General features: G+C 40.6%; 1 protein-coding gene across 1 annotated transcript in view; it reads left to right on the forward strand.

Moving 5' to 3' along the window:
- The first annotated feature begins 1182 nt into the window (after positions 1 to 1182).
- HS3ST3A1 (heparan sulfate-glucosamine 3-sulfotransferase 3A1) overlaps positions 1183 to 22170 on the forward strand; it is an 83110-nt gene continuing 62122 nt past the window's right edge. The window contains exon 1 of the mRNA XM_074319681.1: positions 1183 to 1781. Within this exon, the coding sequence (XP_074175782.1) occupies positions 1183 to 1781 (599 nt within the window). The remainder of the gene's footprint in view (positions 1782 to 22170) is intronic.

The following is a 22170-nucleotide window of genomic DNA, read 5'->3' on the forward strand; positions in this document are numbered from 1 at the left end:
GCAGAGCGCAGGGGACTTGGAGGGGGTCAGGGCTGCGAAGGGCTGAGCTGAGTTGGAGGGACTGGGAGTCCCTAATCCAGTGAGTGGCCCGCTGGGTGGAAGTCAGGCCCCCGGGGATCCGGCCGGCTCCAGCTGTCAGTCAGACAACCCGGGGGCCGCCGCAGCCCCCAGCTCAGCTCCAAACGCGCTAGGCTGCCGACCCAGGCAGAGGAATAGGGCGGAGTGGGGAAGGGGCGTCGCCCCAGTCGCCCCCGCCCTCTCCGATGTCATTGGGCAGTCGTTGCGGGGTCCGCGTCACCTTTTCTCCATCCCACCCCGCCCCCCCGGCTGCGCTCGTCTTCGGGCTGGTCCGGCCCGGGCCGTTGACGTCACCGCCAAGTTTGCTGCCCTAGGCACCCCACGTGTGGCGGCTGCGACGGCCTGGGAAGCGGCGGGGGAGCGCCTGAGAGCACAGTGGCCGCTGCCGCTGACAGGTCCCGCGCAGCCGGACTCTGCCACGCGACTCCCAGGTGGGGCGAGAGAGCAGTTTGGAGCAGCAGGCAGCTCACCAAGAGGGGTGGACTGCTCGGCGCGGGCCTTCTGGCTCCCGCTTGTGCAGAGGGACTCCAGGGGACTTCGCACGAGAGCCGAGAGGGCGCGCCCAGGCGGACCTGGGGAGCAAGGAAGCAGCGGCTGGGAGGCACGTTCGCTTGCCGCTATCTGGAGAGCACGGAGCTCTGCAGTCCCGGAGCGGCGCGTCCCCTCACCCGGACGGAGCGAGGGATGCACGGTCACTGAGCGGAGATTGGTGACGAGAGGTCGCTCGGGGCCGGCGCTGAGACGCACGCCTTCTCCACTGCCGCCAAGACTCCCATTTCTGCGAGTCTCAGGGGACTGGGGCGCCAAGCGCTGCCCCAAGGCTTGGGACTTGGCGAATCTAAGACGATGGTTTCTTAAGCACGGCACCACGTCCCTCTTCCTGTCCCCTCGATCGGAGGCAGGGATCCCTTGCGGGGCTCCCGGGGTTCCGTCTCCCCGAGGAGCCCCGGCTGCCGCCTCCCGGGGCAGCTCGCACGGCCGCAGGGACGCACGGGCGATGCGGCCTCGGTCCAGCTCTCAGGCCTTCCTGGAGGATGTCATGGCACCTGGCGGAGTCCCGGCCTAGCATGGCCCGCGTGCTGCCCGACGTCGCCTCCGGCTAGGATGGCCCCTCCGGGCCCGGCCGGCGCCCACCCCACCTCCGCGGAGCCGCTGTCCCGCAGCATCTTCCGGAAGTTCTTGCTGATGCTCTGCTCCCTGCTCACGTCCCTTTACGTCTTCTACTGCCTGGCCGAACGCTGTCAGACCCTGTCGGGCCCCGTCGTGGGGCTGTCCGGCGGCGGCGAGGAGGCGGGGGCCCCGGGTCGCGGTGTCCTGGCGGAAGGCCCGAGGGAGCTGGCGGTGTGGCCCGCGGCGGCGCAGAGAAAACGCCTGCTGCAACTGCGGCAGTGGCGGAGGCGCCGGCGGCCCTCGCGGCGCGAAGGTGGCGAGGAGGCCGCCTGGGAAGAAGAGACCCCTGGGCTGGCCGGGGGTCCCGGCGGTTCCGGAGCCGGGAGCAGCGTGGCCGAGGCCCCGCCGGGGACCCTGGCACTGCTGCTGGACGAAGGCAGCAAGCAGCTGCCGCAGGCCATCATCATCGGCGTGAAGAAGGGTGGCACGCGGGCACTGCTCGAGTTCCTGCGCGTGCACCCCGACGTGCGCGCCGTGGGCGCGGAGCCCCACTTCTTCGACCGCAGCTACGACAAGGGCCTCGCCTGGTACCGGTGAGTTTCCGCGCGCACAGGCGAGGGCAGGCAGAGCGAGGGTGTGTGTGTGTGTGTGTGTGTGTGTGTGTGTGTGTGTGTGTTTGGGGGGGGGCTTGAGAGGGACGATGGTGACCCCCAGTTCACCTCCCTCCCCGATTCATGCAGAAGGCAAGGGGTCATCAGTTGTCCTTGACTTGAGGGTTCTCCTTCCCCACCATGCCTTTTTTCAGGATAGTGGATGCTGGTGGGGGTGCGGGGTGCTTAATGATTTTTTTCTTTAGTCCTTGGGATACCCTTTCCCCCAAATAGCCAATTTCATCTTTTACTTCTTTTCTGTGAGAGGATCCTTGCTGTTAGCTAAAGAAAAAAAAAGTGTCTCCTAAGTTAGAACCTGTTCATCAATTATGAGTATTAGGATCTCTTTCCCAAGGAAGCCTGTTTTTATTTCTTCTTTACCTTCTGGGCAATTCCCTGTAGTTAATGCAGTCTTTGCCATCAGGTATTTATTTACCTTGACCCTTTGCCAGATAATTGTCCTAGGTGGTAAGTAATATAGAGACTTCGTAAAAGTGTCACGAACCAGAGTCTAGGTAGTTGGGAAATATATGTCGGAGCAAGTGCCAGCAACCAGTCACTGTTTTAAGGAAGGCTTCCTTGGTAATAACTTTCGTTGGGGGAGGGGGGAATGAGTTTTAGAAAGTGTTTTCTATATTTGTACAGAAGAGTACCTTTTGTCTCCAGACTGGCAGAAACTTTCCCAAAACTCTTCAAACAATTCTCTTTAGAAATGAGGTAGCCAATTCAAAAAAAAAAGAAAGGAAGAAAAAGGGGAAATATAGAGACACTGGTTACATTGTAAAAAAACCCCTCCTAATACACTTTAGGAAACAAGTCTGATTTAGATCTTAATCTTAAATTTGCCAGTTTTCTCAAATTTAGACCGCCTTTAATAATAGAATCAGCCGAACTCTAATAAATCCTAGTGTCACCTGGATTTTGTTTGCCATAAATTATTGGCCTTTTTTTCTTTACCCTGAGAACAAGGAAAAATCACATGGCCAGAATTTTCCATTTTACAGTTTTATCTTGTTCTTTAAATGTGCAGTTTCCTTGTCATTTTAACTGAAACAATATTACAAAAGTTACCACACAATTTAAATATATTTCAAAAGCCCACTAAATCAACCATTCATCCCCAAAACAGAAATGGACATGATTTGACAAGTTTATTTACTTGAGGGGTCAAGCGTACCCTCAGATTGATTTCAGGAGCTGAATTTACAGTAACCCAACTCATGAGAAAACATTTGGTCCTAAAAGTTGAATTGAAACATTAAACACTTTTAAAACAGTAACTTTCCATTTGTTGGAAAGAAAAACAAACAACCTTCCTTAATATAGAAAATATATCATTTAAAATCATCAGCCACTTAAAAAATCCCCTTGTGTTTCTGTCATTTATATTGTATCCTCTGGGAAGTTCTTATAAAAATGACCTGTTGAATCTGGAAACAACAGGTCCTTCTTTTTAGCACAAAGGCAGCTCTGTTTTTTCCATCAAGGACACAAGAAAGAAGTGATTAAAGACCCCTAAAACTCTTATCTATAGCAGTTTGCATTGAATTCGGCCTCGTACAGTGTATAAGTGAACACATTTCAAGCCGACTGCCTGGAATATCTAAGACAACGTTTGGCTCTGAGGTGATATTATATGTGGTGAAATATTTTATATTAAAACCCTTTATTTTCATTTTACCAACTAGACTTTATTTCCACAAAGTAGGATTTTTTTCTTCTCATTTCAGAAATGAGAATTTGAGGGCACAGTATATCTAGAGACCTGGATCTTATTTTCCATCGACTTTCTGAGCTTGTGTAAAGAGAAGGGAGGTTTCAAGGTAACTAGAAACACAAGTATTGGGGGAAAAAAAGAAAAAAGAAAAGAAAAGTTATAAACATTTAGGTCACCCTCTCATTTGGAAACTGGATGCATGCTGTAAAGTAAATCTCTCTTTGGATTGTTTACTCCAGCAGAGGAGTTCTATAAAGCAATTTATGGTGGTTACAAAAATAACTGCACAGTAGACTTCATGGTTTGGTGAATTTAATTTTCTAAGTGTTGGAGCAATGTCTTTGTTTTACCATTTGCAATGGTTTTTTTATTGGATGCATAAATTTAAGTTTAACTCAATTACATAGAAAACTTTTATTTTTTTAAAAAATCCAAGCTATGGATCCTGGATTATGCGATTATTTAATGAAATTTTGCCTCAGTTCTCTTTCATCTTGGCTCTGAAGTTGGAGTTTGATGTTTGTGAGAAAGATTGAAGACAACCTTGAAAAAGAATCTCCCACACAGAATGCCACTTAACTATTAAGTGCATTTTAGCTGCTTGTATTTAGCCGGTATTTTAGAATAAAGGGTTCAGTTAGACTTTCTTGAGTCAGCCCAACATTTCTAATATAGGATTTCTACCAGAGAGAGAGAGATAGAGACAGAGACAGAGAGACAGAGACAGAGACTGACTCAGTAGTTGCACCCTGAATGAATTCTGGAAGAGAGAAATCTGTATAATCTCTTTTAGATGCTCTTTGACATGGGAGAATCATAAATGTGTAGCCTTGTTTTTTTGCCCAGTGTAATCTTGCAGTTTGCCATAATAGTTTGTAGTGGCAGTGCCCCCTACTGTCCTGACAAAGGGAGAAATCTGTTGCTGTTAAGAAGTTTGAGAAAAATCCCTTGGAGAATAAGTTTGAGAGTTAGAAACGCCTGTTGCTAGGATGTTTCAATAAATTTCTCAGGCTGGGAAAAAAAATAAAGTACTGTATAAATTGCTTTCCAAGAACAGTGTAAACAACCATTTCTTTGTTTGAACAAATTTGTAGTAAAAGCAAAGAAAATGAATTTAAAATCTCTACAAATGAAATGTTTCTGATTGATTAAGATATCTTAATATTATTCTAAAATAAATGAAACAAAGGCAAATTTTAATATGCCAGGGAATTTATTAATTTTGATCATTAGGACACTTCAGTGGAGTTTTCTGGATGTGAAACTCCACCCTGATGGGGTTTAAAAACATTCCACATTACTTAATTTAGCAGACATGATACCAGCACAACAAATGTCTGTGGCCTGCGTGTCATGGGAAAGCAATCCTTGAGAATGAATAGTCTCCATTTCCATTGTATGTGTGGTGGGTTCATAAAGGAAAGCGGGGAATTGTTTCCTTAGCTTCTAAACTTTGAGATGTTTTCTAGAAGTCAACAAATGTTTCTACTGTAAGTACAAGAGCAGGTGAGCGTAGAATTTAATAAGAAGCCCTCCATTCTCTGCCTATGTATTTCTGTACCAACTAGAAGGTGCTCTTTTTTTTTCTCCTAAGACAAAAGATACCTATTGATGCAGTATTTAAAAAAAAAAAAAAATATATATATATATATATATATATACATACATACATACATACACACACACACACACACATATATTTGGTTTCTGTAAAACTTTAATCTTATATTTTGGGACAAGATAGTATTTATTATCCAGTCTCTTATACTAGCACCCCTATTTCCTATGTTTTGATTTGTTTTCTTTAGTAAGACTGGACAGTTTCAACAGAGTTCAGTGTCACTTAAATTGTTACTCTATAGCGTCCAGGAAGATCAAAGATTACTTAGCTTGATATTTAGGAGTTAATTCTTCCCTGATTTCATCAAAATTTGAAGTTTTCTGGCCTCTAACGATCATCGCCTGTTTTTCAAGTCCACCAGAGAGGCAAGCTGAACAGAGGAACTTTCGGTTCCTTTCCAGAGAAAGCAGCATTTCGTAGCAGCTGGGAGCAGCTGCAATGTACCTCCATGTGCAGTTTCCCACCCTCCTGAGCCACGAGGCCCTTCTGCATGAAGGGTTGGAAATGAAATTTGAGCCAAGGGAGCTGCAGAGTCTGGCCACCCATGCAAGGTCATATGGACTCAAGTCCAAAGAGGCCTCTCTGTCCTTAGAGCCGAGTTAAGAATATGGGGAAGGGACGAAGGGTAGGAGGAAAGCAGGGAGAAGTTGCTTTGGACCCTGAGTCTAGGGCACATGTTTATGGGGGAGACGGTCTAATTTTTCTCATTCACATAGTTGCCAGGAGCTCTCGCTGACAGGACACTCTCCATCCACTAGGAGGTTGCCAGTGGCCCCTTAGAGAAGCCACAGAGCTGTCATTTTGTTTGCTGAATGTCTGAGCTCTGGACTCATCATCCCAGTAGACCACCCAGCACATAAGTCAAACAGCCTAGTTCCTGCGTGTTCGTGCATTTGCGCACACGCATATACCCACACATACATGTGTGCAAGAACAAACACCTCGTAGGAGGGGAAACTGATGGAATTGATAACAGTAAAGTTATTAAGTGGTTAGGGAACTTCTGAACAATATCAGACACCCAGGATATGGAACCGGATTTGGGACTACTGAGTGCAGGCATTAAAAATAATAACAACAACGAAAATCACATATATAGCCTGGACCTGGAATACCTCATGTGAGTAAATACTCCTTCATAACAATGAGATTTATAATGTGCAGATATATTTTATGTGAAATGCATAGCCATCTGTGAGTGAAAATCCTCCACAATAATCTCCTGACCTCCCCTGGAAAAGAAAAAAAACACTCTGGCCAAAATATTTGTTTCATATAAATAAGTCTGCTGATTGGTCAGGAAAGAAAATGTGAAAAAGAAAAGGGGAAGTATTTATTAAGAATGAAGTTTAGTAATTGACAGTAGGCTTGTGATATTCGCACAAAGGTTAAAAAAACAAAATGCTATTATTCATTGACTCTTGAGAGCAGCCCACTTTGAAAGTGACATGTAGCGCCACCTAGTGGGAGGGAGAGTCAGCAAGGATACGGAATGGCTAAACTTTAAAAACCTCAACATAATCAGAGTACATTTGCAGTCTGAATTTTTAAAAAAAAGGTGGGAGCCGTCTGTTTTTGTTTTGTTTGTTCGTATACAGAGAACAAACTGGTGGTCGCCAGAAGAAGGGGGCTTGGGGAACTGGTTGGAATAGGTGAAAGGATTAAGAAATAATTGGTAGTTGGTAGTTACAAAATGGTCATGGGGATGTAAATGAACTGCAGCATAGAGAATATAGTCAATAATGTTGCAACAACCACGTACAGTGCCAGGTGGGTACTAGACTAATCAGGGGGGTCACTGCATAAATTATATTAATGTCTAACCACTATGCTGTACATCTGAAACTAACGTAAAAGAATATTGAATGTCAACTTTAACTGAAAAAAAATAAGTAATTTTTTAAAAGGCGGGGAGATTGTATTAGGTAGCATTTACAGCAAGTAAGATCTTCTTAGTATGGCTGAGCTGCACTTTAACTCTCTGCCTGAGCTCACTTCTTTTAGGTAGGGAGTTTATTCTTTGGAGAGAAATAAAAGAGACTTGCCTTCATAGTAAATCTGAAAAACACGATATAAATGATTAGGAGATTTATATTAGAAATGCACATGACTGAAAGGAATGCCATATGCCCCAGATTAGTTTTGTTAGTGTGTTTTGCCTCTGTTTCTGAAAGCCAGCTTCAAATGAAAATACTTCCAGATGATTTTATTTCAACATGCAGCCTTATTCCTTCCCCTGTGTTGTACAGACTCTGGAGGAGGGTCCCATGATTCTTAACAGGCAGCACACAGAAGCCTGTTTAACCCTTAATGCACCTGAGATACACTATTGAAGACCCTACTCACGTGCGACAATTTCATAGTAAGGTGCCTTCAGGGTTCCAACAGGAGAGACTTTCCTGGGACTACAGTCCAGTACCTAGGGAGGGTGGGCTGGGGGAGAGGGGTGGTGGTCAGGTGAAAAGCAAGGCAGAAAAAAGGGAAAAATAAGAAGGTTACAGTGGAGGAACCTGGCAGACACCATCTTAGCCAAGTGGTAAGGTTACCATCGCCTTGTTATCACGTGGAGACCATGTACCCCTGGGTGCAATGAGGAGGGCACTTCACCTGTGGGAAATTCTTCCCCTGAATCCATGACTTCACTCTAATCATGAGAAACCATTAGACCAACCCAAATAGAGGGCCACCTACAAAATACCTGACCAGTATTCTTCAAAAATGTCAAGATCATGAAAAACAAAGTAAGACTGATAAACTGTCACAGATAGGAGGAGATAGAAAAGACTAATCACTGAGTAAATAAAGTGTACTTGTGACTGGATCCTGAAACAGAAAAAGTGCGTTCATGGAAAAACTGGAGAAATGTGAATAATGTGTGTGGCCTAGTTAATAGTATTATACTGACGGTAATTTCTTGGTTTCGATCATTGTACTAGGATTATGTAAGATGATAACAAAAGGAAAAACAGCAAAGAAGGCAGCTAATGGCACCAAGGGATACGGGCTCATACTGACGTATTCCACTGTGTCAGCTCCCTCTTATTCTGTGTTTCTTCTTTCCCCTCCCTCTGAAGGACCCCAGCACAGGCCTGCCAGCTTCCCCTCCACTGCCAGCACCTGTTGCTTCCAGACATGCTGAGCTCTCCCTCAGCTGATTTCATAATAAAATTGGCTCATGGCTTCCCTCCTACTCTCTTGCCCCTGAAACAAGCACAGAGACAGTTTTGTTTTTCTTTCTCTTTTTTTTTTAGCTGACAAATGTAAAGTGAAGAAGGTATAAAAAGTTGCCCACCCTTGACTGAATCCCTCTCGTTCTGGAAAGAAACTTTGATGTAAATGACAGGTTTTTGAGCACACAAAGAACTGAAGTAGGCGTCAGAGGAAAATCAGACTTGGGCATCTGGCTTTTTTGCTACAGACGTAGGAGGAGCAGTTGTCAGGGGTCGGGAAGCTGGTTATGGGGTGAAGAGATGTGTTCATAGCTATGGACGCTCCTTATGCCTAAGAAAAGTGGTCCAGGTTTTCTGGGCCAGCTTACATATTCTGCTTACTTGACTTTGTGCTTTAATCTTTGGTTTAGATGCTATGACTGACGAGGCCAGCCTTAGGAGCAAAATAGACCTGGAGCAATCACGGGGTTAAAGGATGAAGGAGAAAGAGAGAAAATCCACCCTCTAGAGCACTGCAGGACCAGGACATCCTGGGTGGTTCTTCCTGCTGAAACTGCTAACCCCAGGATGCCAGACTTATCAGACTTACAAGTTCCTGTCTAGGTGGCATGCTGGCATTTTCTGCTTCTGTTTTTAAACACACAGTTGTGCGTCTGAGAGTCTGGTGTGATAGAGTAATGAAAACCTGACTTGAAACATTTCCTTTGATATTTTTAACAACTGTAAAAATAGTTTTATCCATATTCTATTTTAACTTAAGCAAAACAAAACAATACACAAGCTACATCTTGAGACTCAAAGAAGTTAGCGGTGTTTCCTCTTAATTGTTGATCCAATTTATCTTTATTAGATCTGTGTTATGAACTGTTTCATGCAAAGCACAGGCTACCAATGCTTATGTAGATACAAATAATTTCTGTAACTTAAAACGCCAAGTTATTTGGCGTTTTTTTCCATCTTAGTTGGTATACACTTTTCTCCATGCGTTTTGAACCATTTTTAAAATAGCAAAGTATTTGAACCCTGCAATGTACATTTGATAAAAATCTATCATTTTAGTCTCTGTTTTATTCATTTCTGCCCTGATTTTTGTTATTTCCTTCCTTTACTAACTTTAGGCTTCAATTTTTCTTCTTTTACTGGTTTCTTAAGGGATTAAGTTAGGTTGTTTATTTGAAACCTTTTTTTTTCGTAACATAGGCATTAATTAGTATCACTCTAAACTTTCCTCTGTGAACTGCTTTTGCTGCATCACATAAGTTTTGATATGTTGTGTTGTCATTTTCATTTGTCTCCAGATATTTTTTTATTTCCCTTTTGATTTTTTTCTTTGACTCATTGTTTAGGAGTGGATTGTTCAGTCTCTGTATATGTGTGAATTTTCCAATTTTTCTCTTTTTACTGATTTCTAGTTTCACACCATTGTGATCGGAAAAGATATTTGATATGATTTCAGTCTCCTTAAATGTGTTAAGACTTGTTTTGTGGCCCAGCATATGATATATCCTAGAGAATGTTCTGTGTGCAGTTGAGAGAAATGTGCATTCTGCTGCTGTGGGATAGAATGTTCTCTGTATGTATGTTAGGTCCATCTGATCTATAGTTCAAACTTAGTGTTTCCTTTGTGATTTTCTGTCTGGATGATGTGTCATTTTAGACATGTAATAGTGGCTACATTTGTTAAGCCCTTACTATGTGCTGGGTGATGCTGCATGATCTGCTGCACATAGTCTGGATATTGCATTAATATGATGAATATGATTAAGTAGGTTCTATCACTTATCACCTTTTATAGATCAGGAAACAGAGGTTCAAAAACGTGAAGTAACTTGCTCAAGGTCATATAGCCAAGGAAATACTAGAACTAGTGCTGGGCCCAGATCCACCCACATCCGGTATGCAAATGCTTCACCACGACAATATTCTATCATGGTCTCTGACAGAATTACCCATGTGTGGTTCCTGCCTAAATAGCAAGCCATCAGTGGCTCAGAGATGGTAGAGATTGAAAGGCTGCCTCATGTGATTAAATGATTTGGATATGTTTGATTCTGGCTGTTGAACCTTCAATTAAAAACAAGGTAATATATCAACACATGGTTGAAAAGTGAATTTTTACAAGTGTTTCATAAATGTCCTGTGTGCAATCCTAATTGGCCTATATGGAATAATTAAAGCCATCTCTGTTTTCTATGTAATTCTTCTTCTTCTTCTTCTTCTTTTTTTTTTAGAAGTTATCTGATCACAGAACTCGTCCTACTGAGTATATCAGAAATCCTGGGCCACTCAATTGATCTCCCCCACCCCATCCATTAAAAAATAACAATAACAATGAAAAAAACTCAACTATTACTTGGTCCACATGTGCAAATTTCCTTCTTCTAAACAGCTACATGAGGAAGCCAGTATATTATCAGAAATATAATCAGACAGCTGCTCACTACTCCTGGAATTGAGGCAAGGTGAGTTCGTGGCTGTGCTCCTTTGCTGTTATCATCAACAACACCATGTTCCCTTTTGACTGTAGGAATCCTCCAAACAGGCACTCACCTTGAACATAACTGAGTCATTGCCAAAATCCATCTTTCTCACTCTTCTGTATTTGTACTGTTTGACTGACACTTTTTTTTTTATTCTTTAGACATGTTGATACTACCAATCATGGTAGTATTTGTTACCCATTTGTTACCTCCAAACACTATCCTGTCTATCTTCATTATTATTGTTATTAATAATTTTCATCTAATTGATTTCTACCAGCTGGTCATTATTAGTGCCAAGCCCTTTACTATAGTGGTCAGGTTATTGCTGCATCAGACGTAGCTGTTGATTTGAACTTCCTTTTGTTCTAGCCAGATAGAAGCATAAATTGTAAGGATGTGGGAATTAAAAGTTATCTTAGAGAGTGTCTTCTACATGTGAAGAAACTGAGGTTAAGCCAAAAACATGGTCTCAGGATTTCTAATTCCTAGGGTACAGTTCTAAAAACTACAATTGGCAAACAATTGCACGCCTCTGAATTACATAAATTTAATTTCAGAGGATTTGCACCAATGACAAAAAAATATTCCAGAGAATGGAACAAGTTATAGCATTATTTTTTTCTCTTCCCAGAACTGGTGAATTAAAGCACTGAATTGCATTGGGTCAGTGTTCAATTCGTGTTTAAATTTCTGGTTTTCATCTGAGATGTTTTCCCCAATATTTTGATGCTTATAGATTTTGGAACCTTACAAGGCCTATGGATCCTTGTAAGTAATTTGTGTTTTATGGTTGTTGCCTGCTTGTAAAAGATTAGTGGGAGAAATCCGAGTACAGACAGGAAAAGTTTGCTTTTTCTCTCTTGAGTGTTCAGAGTAGGAAGTAATCAATCAAATTATGGGAATAAAATTCCTTTTCCCTTTTTCAGAGTTCTTACTTGGATTAGCTCTCTCCTTTCAATAGGAAATATCAAAGTTGCCAGGCTGCTTTGAATGACAAAGTCAAAAACGATGTGTTTGTTACGGTCATAAATCTTTGCAGATTCTCATTAAGTTCAGGTATTTAAAAAGGGAACTGGATTAAGCTGCAACTAAAGTTACATTCCCAGAGCTAACTGCTACCCTCATCACCTTTCTTAACTGAAGCCATGTTTGCTCTGGATGTTTTGAAAAGTTCTGGCAGTAGAAAAACGCTGCAGCAATGAAGTGATTTCATTTCACAAACACAGCTTTTAAGTAAACAAAAACTGGCATCTTTCTTTTTTTAATTTCCTGGTGGACTCTAATTATTCTTGTAGTTTCTTTCATCAAATGTTGTGGGTGTTTGTTTTTTTGTTGCTGTTTTTTTTTGTTTTTTGTTTTTTGTTTTAGAAATAAAGGCCACTTGTTTTTCTTTCTAATGAGATCTTACTCTTTCTTCTTGGTGTAGGGGGACTTGGTATTATAACAGTATTTGTTAAAAATGCTTTTCCCAAAGCCAGAGGGTCTACTAGAACGCCCAGCTAGGGTTTAATGATGGAAAGAAAACAAATTGGATCTGGTTTATATTTACATGGGGGGGAAGTTGTGGGGAGTTAATGCTTGTGATAAAAATTCTTGGGATTTTCAGGTGCATTTTTCCTGTGGCAAAGGATGGCAAGTTGGAAGCAAACATTGGAGAAACTATTTTTCAGCTCCAGCTGGTGTTTACCAAGACAGAAAGTGGACTCATTATTGCCATGTCCTCTGATTTTTGAACTAATCTTGGAGTACTTATTAAAAATAAAAACAAACATATTGGGAAATAATTCATATATTAAAAACCCAAACCAGATCTAAAACAAAATAAAATTCTGCATGGATGAAGCAAACCAATCTTATCAAAGGTAAATGGTTGCTAGTTTATAACCTATGGCTTATGGTGAAGACCAGAGCTGGACAATAAAAAGCTGGTATACCAAGAAGTTTTTAAACTGTGAATCATAATACATCAATGTAAAATAAAATCAATTATTATTTTTTAAGTGGAAGGGGCTGTAATAGGATAAAATAGGACAATGCACCCCGTATAGCTAGCAAGACAAATACTATCTTGACAAACTTGGTTCAGTTATTTACGTGTGTGTGCACATGCAGAAAGGGTTGGATGTAAAATGTATTTGTTATAATGGATCTCAATATCAAAAATTTGAAAATCACTGGCTAGTGTGAGCAGAAGTCCTGTTCAAAAAGACTAAAATGAATATGCTTCAGGATTCCTTGAGAAACTAAGTGTGAGCATTGTATGCTATGGATTCAGTCTTTTTCAACCGTGTATCTCCAGGGCCTGGATCTGTACCTGTCACATAATAGATTCACTCTTTGGTTAATGAAAAAAAAAATTTAAAATGATCCTTAGGGCAGACGTCAGCATTTTTTTTCTGGACAGGGCCAGAAAGTAACCATTTTAAGCTTCGTGGGTCATGTGGTCTCCGTCACAACTATTCAACTTTGCTTTTATAGTGGGAAAGCAGGCTTAGACACTATGTAAATGAATGTGCATGGCTATGTTCCAATAAAACTTTATGTACCAACACAGGTCTTTGGCTCACTGGTCATAGTTTGCAGACTTTGAATATAGACTCAAGGTTTCCAATATGTCCCTTGACCTTTTCTTACTTATCTTGTTACTCTCAGGTGAGTATCTACCACCAACATTCATGGCAGGTGTGAATGCAGGAGGTAGGTGAATACCCTCCCACCAGAGATGCAACTCAGAAATAACAGAGCTGCTTGCAGCTATGTGAGAAGGGAGTGGTCATTCCCGGAACCGCATGACAGTGACGGGGGAATTTTTGAAATCTGCAGTTGTTTGGGATGATGGCATTTCATGTAAAGGTGATTATACGCTCCACTACAAACATTCTATTTTGGAAAAGACATCACATAAACACAAATCCAAGCAGTCTTTGGCCATTTTTCTAAAAAGCTTAATAATCCATTTTGATGTTTCCTTGACTTTGCATTTGAGTGCATGTTTAATTTATAGATCTTCCTCTGCTTCTCCATTTTTTTCCTTTTGTCTTTTGGATGCCTGGGATTCTGTGAAGCATTTGGAGGGAGTAATAGGAGACACAATGGGGTCACTTCATCATCTGACCTCTCTTCTGAGAAATAATCCCATGCATGGTTTAATTCAACAGTCTGCCTTGGCAAGCGAGGAGTGAGCCATCAAGTTCAATCAAAGTACAAGGAGCGATCATGGACGATTAGTAAATGGCATGTTTAGAGAGTTTGGACTTTATTCTAGATCAGCATTAGCCAATAGAAATGTAACGAGAGCCACATATGTCATTTTCAATTTTCTAGCAGCCACCTTAAAAGAGTAACAATGAAGAGGTGAAATTCATTTTAATACTATTTTAATTTAAGCCAATATACCTGAAATATTATGTCAACATGCAATCAAAAATAAAACATCAAGGAGACATTTTGCGTTTTTCATACAAAATATTATAGATCTAGTATGCATTATACGTCTGCAGCATGTCTCAATTCTGAGGAGCCACATTTCAAATGTTTAATAGCCCCAAGAGGCCAATGGCTATCATATTAGACAGCACAGCCCTAGAGGCAGGGGCTGGGGAATGCGTGTTGAAGGCCTTCTATCAGTAGAGGACTGATTCCGCAGACCTCTGGTTCTGCTGTGGACACCTTATCCTAGGTGGCACGTGAAGGGTAGAGGATGCGTACTGAGCTGTATGGCTATTGAGGAACCTAAAGGAAAGACGACGGAGACTTGAACTAGAGCAGTGCAATAGACATGGAGTGTGAGGGGAAGATTTGTTAGCCATTTTGGTAATAAGAATCATAAAACTTTCTCTGGAATGCCAGCAGCGAGGAAAGGAGCAGAGATGGGAGAATATGTCTAGCTCAGGTGTGTTATTAGTAACTGTGACTGTGATAGGGAACATAGAAGGAAATTACAGGTATCAAGGAGAACATACATCTTTGTTTCAGACAAGTGAATTGGAAAGTGCGTTGTGGTAAGCTGGAGCTCATGAATAAGGCTAGGCTGCAGAGCCATCGTAAGGCATGACTGTTGAAGGTGTGCCAGTAGTCACCACAGTCGCGATGTGAAAGTGTGTAGCAGAACACAAGGAGAGGGTGGAAGGAGAGCAGGACCAGAAAACCATGTTTCTATTCTTGCCCCAAAGGAAGAAAGTTTCCATAGGTTATGCCATGCTTGCAGAATTGTTTAGAGGGAACTGTATTGATGTCTATAATTTACTTTGAAATGCATTAAAATGATAAGATGAATTGATGGATGGTTAGAGGGATGGAGAGATATATGATGATAAAAATATAGAAAAATATATATTTAGAATTTCGTTGGTGGGTAAATAGGTGTTGTACAATTCTTTTCAATTTTTGCCATGTTTAACATTTCCATAATAACATGTTGGCGCTAGTGGGGAGAAGATGGTTTCAAGGTCCGTGTTAGCAAAAGCTACCAAAGGGGTGGCTAAGTCCAAGACAAAAGAATGTTTGTCTTGTCAGTTAGGAAATTGTTGGTGACTTGGAGACCAGATGGACTGTTGTGGTGTGACAGAAACCAGCCAGCAATGGGTTGATGAGTAAATGGAAATGCTTCAGAAGAGACAGGGCATGTAATGAAGGTCACCCTTGTATCTCTCTAATCTGTGTTGTTCTCTCTCTACTGGACTTGCGTCGACTAACAGGTTCCTTGTACTTGATTTAAGACCATCATGTCTAGTCATCCATGTAAATAAAACTTCCTTATATGAAAGGAGAGTTTAAAATGTGTTTAAGTATGTTTTGGTCCTAGCTACTGCATTCGTATGCCCTGTTTTCTGTTCTGATGTGGTTGTATATGCATGGTGATTTGATCAACAGCTTTTTTTATCAGAAGATTTTAACCAGGTCTTTTTTGTTATTTTGAATTGCAGATTGTGCTCTTTGGATGGATGCTAAGGTGTCCAGCATTCATTACTGAACACAAGTAGTGTCTGCTATGCCTTAATGTTGTTGAAAATTTTGGTAAAAACATAGTGGCTCTTTTTTAAGCACCAGCCTATGTTAAGTAAACTCCATCGCAAGTGTGGCAAGAAAAAATAAACTTGCTTTAAGAATCTCCACCTTGTTGAACCTCACTTGAAAGTTCCATGAGAGAATGGAGAAATTTAAATGTTTTGTGTTCTTTCTCTCACCAGCATTAAAATTAAAAAAAAAAAAAAAAAGTTTCCACCATTTAATATTCTTTCACCAGTGACATATTCTTATTTCTTCTCCATGAATACCAAATAGTAAACATTCTTTGTTATGCGCCTGAGACTTTCCTCTCTGCTCTCTGGAAATGTGGTGATGATCACAAAATACTAAAAAAAGAAGAAAAAGAAAGAAACCTGAGAAAACCAAACTATTTATTGCAATTCATTCCTTTACTAACTCACAAATTTATTGCTCATGACAAAAAAAGAAAATAAATCGTAGTGTTTATTTATTTATTTATTTATTTATTTATTTATTATTAGATTAAGGTGTACAAAACAAAGTGGTAACCCCCTCCCCCAATCTATTGCCCCTCTGACATCGTATTGCAGTGTTTTATTTCTCACTTAGTTGATGGTAACAATTTCTCTCCAGTTTGTAGAAGCTCACAGAGAAAGGACTTAGAGGACGTTTCAAGCTGAAAATTGCTTAAATAAGGGGACTTTCTGTATCTAAAGTTCCTGAACTATTTTCATGGCATCTATTTAGATTTAGTATTTGAATGTTGCAAATAATGCATCCATTTCACCATGATTGTCCTTTCTAGTCCACTAAGAAATCTAAGGTGGGCGTTTAATAGCATGGTGACAGATTAAGGGGGATTCGTTTGGAGAGTATTGAGGGAGGAAGGAAGAGGGGAGAGTAAGAGAAGTCCAGAGAACTGAAGAATTAAAAAGCTATCAGGCTTACATTTACACAAATAACTGCATTTTCACTTTACTCATCTACTATCCTTATTAAAACAAAGCCAGCTGCCATGTCACCCTCTGTATATGTGTGACAGAACTTTGAAAAGTTCTGTTGTATGACCACAACTCGGCATAATTGCAGCAGAGGAGAAAGGAGGAAACTAGAGGGGAAGCAAATGAGAAAGCAGCTTCAGAGGGCCACCAATAAAGGGGTGAAGAGACCCACATGCTGCAGAGTTGGACGTTAAAGCAGTTTCAGATTGTGTTTGTGGTAAACCTTGATATCTTCGGCGGATATCTCTGGAGACGTTTGTGAGTCCTGACATTCACAGATGTGGAAATGTTCATGCCTTCTCCTCCACGCCTGTCTTCCTGGTCAGGTCCTTTCCATGGCTGTGGGTTGCCAAAAAATTTCCTCAGACCCTAAATTTATTGCCTTTTCAGTTTCCACCATAATTTTGTTCACGTGATCTTTTTTGAAAAGAAACATTTCCCCACATTTGTGAAGACTGAATAACTATACTATCTTCACAGGAATTCGAATTATCTGCCTCTGTAAAATTAACAAATGACAGAATCTCATGAACTGCAGTCTCCTTACTCACTATCAGAGTGACTGCCAGCACTACTCTGTATGACAATGCTAGCTGAAAAATAAAGCATTTGGAAAGATATGACAATATTTAAAATACGTCTTCTTATAATAGATTATTGATTTCTCAGGGAAAAGAAGCATGAAAATCATTAATCAAATGATCTAATGGATGAGCAATGCTATGCAAATGTAAAAGATGATTATTATGAAATGCTTAGAAATCCATTGGACATTAAATGTCTCATTCCATGTGCAACCCCTTAATTGTTTAGCACACTACATCAATGGATAGATTATATTTCAACTGTCTTCTTGTAAGCATGTTTCCCCTTCATTTATAAAAAAGAAAATAAGTAACAGTTCATGTAAAGAGTTCTGTTAGTGTATTGGCTAGAACATATTGACTTATGTATACCTATTATCGTAATATGCCAGCACAGTTTTAAAGGTTTGGGTGAAATCATTGCCCTTCAAAACAGGAAGTTCTTAAAGATTGGATAATTAGATATGCAAGCAATTTCAATATATTGATTTGGACGTCTGACTTACGAGTGCCTATTATCAGAATTTTGTAGAATATACTAGCTCAGTTTTGAAAGCTTGGGCAAAATTATTTTTCTGAAAACAGAAAGTTCTTTTTCTTCCTCCCTAAGGCCTCTAAAAATCTGAACTATTGAACTCAGATTTGAGTAATGATGTACTATACTTTGCCAAATGAGTCGTTTCCCCTTTTATAACATCCATCAGAAAAAAGGAAGTGTTCAGCTGGACAAACTGTTTCCCAGGAAAGACCTTTTTTTGTGTTTGTTGAAGTCAAGGTAATTTTAAAATAAAGGAAAACTTCAAAATGTTCTCAAGTGACTTTTAGGAAACAAAACGTTTGAGTCTGTGGGTTATATTCTATTGGCACAGAGATGCTAAGACAGTAGTTAAAAAAAATAAGTGTCTTCCATAATCAGAGGAAAGTAATTTGGACTATTTAACAGCATATGTTCACATAAAAATGACAGAAATAAGAGGTGTTTCACATATTTGCAGTTTTCTTAGATACAATCACAACAAAATATAAAATGTGTTTTAAACATATTTTTGTAATTATAAAATATTTAGGCTCAGGATGGTGTGACTGGATTTATTTTATTATATTCAGTTCAATGCCTGTTTGAAATTCATGGAGTTTGTACTAAATCTCAACCCTCTGGTAACTGAGCTTGTTTATTCTTATCCAAAATAAAGTACCTTATGACTAAGAAAAAAAGTACACTATCATAAAATCTCATTATTGGCATTAGACATGACCTCTAGGTCATTTAGTCTAATACTTATCTGATAGACCAAAGTTCATTAAAATAGTTTCATAGCTATTCTAGTCATTAAATAATTCGTTTGAGATATATCTTCAAAACACTGACATAACATAACGTATTTGTAGAGTAAAACATTTGTCAGTCTATTGCTTCTCTTGCCTACTGGTTGCCAAGCAGATTCACATTTATTTATTCTATATTCATATGACTAGCTGTTTTGAGACCGGAGATCAGAGTATGTAGACAACTTTAGAAATACAATTTTATTAACTCATATTAAAGTTTATTAGGAACACAATACAGTCAGTTTTGCTATAATGCTTGTTTTGAAAAAAAGTGAAATTGTTCCAGGGAATTAATACGACGTGTGATCAAACAATATGGTGAATGTTTAAATAAAAACAATTTATTACAGTAAAAGACACATTGCCATTAATCCCCCTTAGATTGCCCCCCCCCCACCCGCTTCAAACACACTTATCGCATCATCCTTGCCACTTTCTGAAGCAGTTCTGGAAGTCCTCTTTCGTGAGTGTCTTTAGTTGCTCTTTCGTGGCTGCCTTGATGTTCTGAATCGATTCAAAATGTTTACCTTTCATAGTCATTTTGACTTTGGGGAAGAGCCAGGAGTCACACAGTACCAGATCCAGTGAATAAGGTGGATGAAGATACACCATAATGTTCTTATTTGACAGATTGCCGTACCAGAAGCGATGTGTGACACGGAGCGTTGTCATGATGGAGGATGAAGTAGATATTCACAAAAGTGGACTTCCAGAACTGCTTCAGAAAGTGGCAAGAATGATGGGATAAGTGAACTGAGGGGGACTATTTTGAGGGGGATTAATGGCAATGTGTCTTTTACTTTAATAAATTTTTTAAATATTTCTTGATCATGCTTAGTATATTATGAAATCATTTGAGCATAATGTGAATTTTGCATTTGTTTATGTGCATTTTCATCCACCAAAAACACTAGATGAATGTGGAAAACTGCACCCAGCTGAACCCAGCCATGTAAGAAAACACACACACACACACACACACACACACACACAGACACACACACACACACATGCACGTGCGCGCGCAGGCGCCTCAAATATCTACCAGCTAACTCAGTTCACTGCAAGTTGCGAGTCATACCCATTCATGTCTGATGTACAGCTTTGGGTCGCATTTTAGATAACTCTTCTTCCACCACAATAACTCACAAGCAGCTCTCCCAATGCCCACTTCCACAAGAAAATTTTAGGGCTTTATCAAGGTCAAGTGTCATATTGTAGTATTTATGAATTTCATAACCATTTAAGGTGTGTAAAACTATGCTACTATTGTTGTAATGTTCCTACCTTTTAAAACATGTGCCACTGAGGAAGTTTTTGCATGTTGTTCCCTAACTCCATTTTCCCCATAAGCCTTGTGATTTTTATTGTGCGATTTTATACAGTGAGATAATTTTAGGAATGCGTGTTTTGGAGTTTTAGCACAATCAACTGTATATAATTTACTAATCATTTAGCCTTTAAGTACTTTTTAATTTGGGGCTATTATCAGTAGTACTTTGACAGATATCTTTGTTTGTAATGCTATTTGTTATATTCAGTACAAGCTGTTTAGACTGTATTCCCAGAAATAGAATCATAAGGTCAAAGGCTGTGAACATTTCATGCATATTGCAATCATATGGATGGTTGTTGAAAAGCACTTTCTAGTTGAGAAGCTTGGAATTTAGTCCTGGCTTTGTCATTAATCAGTTAGTGAACTTCTACCAAGCACTTGACTTCTTGTCATTGAGTTTTTCAATCTGCAAAATAAGAATGCTAAATTAAGTGATTTCTGTTCATTCTCTCTGATCCCAAAATTGTACCATTCTATATTTATTCTGTACTGTGCTGTATTAATATGGACTAAGGAAAGCTTGTGGAATTTACTGTCAGTGTGAATACTCAAGCTCTCATTCTTCCTGTCTCCCAGGAGGGGATGGTTAGCTTTATTGGTTCCCTCCACAGCCAGACCGAAAGGCTCTCCAGGGTGGAAGGCAGTAGGGAAAGGCAGGCGCTCTGCAGTGAGCAGCTAGGAAGCAACCCATGGACCCACTGGAAACTGAGAGCGCAAACAGCTTAGAGACCTGGGATCTGGCACGTTCTCGTCCAATTCAGGCCAGGCAGAATCAGGGTGAAGAAACCTTAGTTCCACAAATTAATAGCATGCTGGGTTGGCCATCCTACCATGCAAATGCCTATTCTGTCATCCAGTGTTAGAAATGAAAATTGTGATTAATGGCACTGGTCAGTTTACTGGCAAAAAACAAAAACAAAAACAAAACAACAACAAAAAAATATTAGAGTAGTTGCTTGCTCTAGGAATCAACAATTGATTCTTAGGATCACCCTTGACCTCATATGTTGGGAAGATCATCTATTTTTTTAATTGCAAGATGATCACCTAATGTCCGTCACCACACATAGTTACAATTTTTTTTCTTGTGATGAGAACTTCAAAAATCTACTCTCTTATCAACTTTCAAATATACAATATTATTAACTATAGTCACCAAGCTATATGTTACATCCCTATAGCTTATTTATTTTATAGCTGGAAGATCTTTAACATGGAATGCTTCAGATACTATGTGCTATTAAAGCTCTGTGGACATCCCCAAAACTGCTGTGGTGGTTTAGAAGTTATGCCCACAAGTTCTTTGATATGCCTTCCTTCAAGAGACAGAGCTGAATCTCCCTCCTCTTGAGTGTGGGTTGGGTCTAGTGATGCACTGATAACAAATGTAATACGGCAGGAGTGACAGAATGCTACTTCCAGGGTTCTGTTATAAAAGTCTGCACTGCCCAACTTGAGTGTGTTCTTTGTCCTGGATAACTTGACATGGGGAAGTTAGCTGCCATGCTTTGTGAGTAGCCCTATCAGGAGGTCTGCATGGTGAGGAATAGGTGTCTCCTGCCAACAGCCATATTAGTGAGAGATCCATGAAAATGGATCTTCCAACCTAGTCAAGCCTCCATGTGACTGCAGCCCCAGCTGACAATAGGACTGTAATCTCAAGAGATACCCTGAGCCAGAACCACCCAGATAAGCTGCTCTAGGATTGCTGACCCTAAGAAACTGTGTGAGATAATCAGTGTCTGTTATTTTAAGTAACTGAATTCTGGAGTCACTTGTTATGCAGCAGTTGCTCATGCAAACACCATTTGCTGAAGCAGTGCTCCTCAAACCCAAGTGGGCATCAGAATCACCTGGAGAGTTTATCTAAACACAGAATCCTGAGCCCCCGCTCCTGAGAATCAGATTCAGTAGGCTAACTGTGGGGCCTGAGAATTTGCATTTCTCACAAGTTCTCAAATGATGCTGATGCTGCTGGTTCGGGGATCATATGAAGTGCAAATGCCTTTATCTGCTGCCTGGACAACCTTGCTGTGAACTGCTGTCCACAGCAGAGTAAAACTTTTCCTTATCACTGTCCTGGGCAAGTTTTCAAGCCTTCC

The sequence above is a fragment of the Rhinolophus sinicus genome, linkage group LG15 (genome assembly GCF_036562045.2).
Source record: "Rhinolophus sinicus isolate RSC01 linkage group LG15, ASM3656204v1, whole genome shotgun sequence".
Taxonomy (NCBI): Eukaryota; Metazoa; Chordata; class Mammalia; order Chiroptera; family Rhinolophidae; genus Rhinolophus; species Rhinolophus sinicus.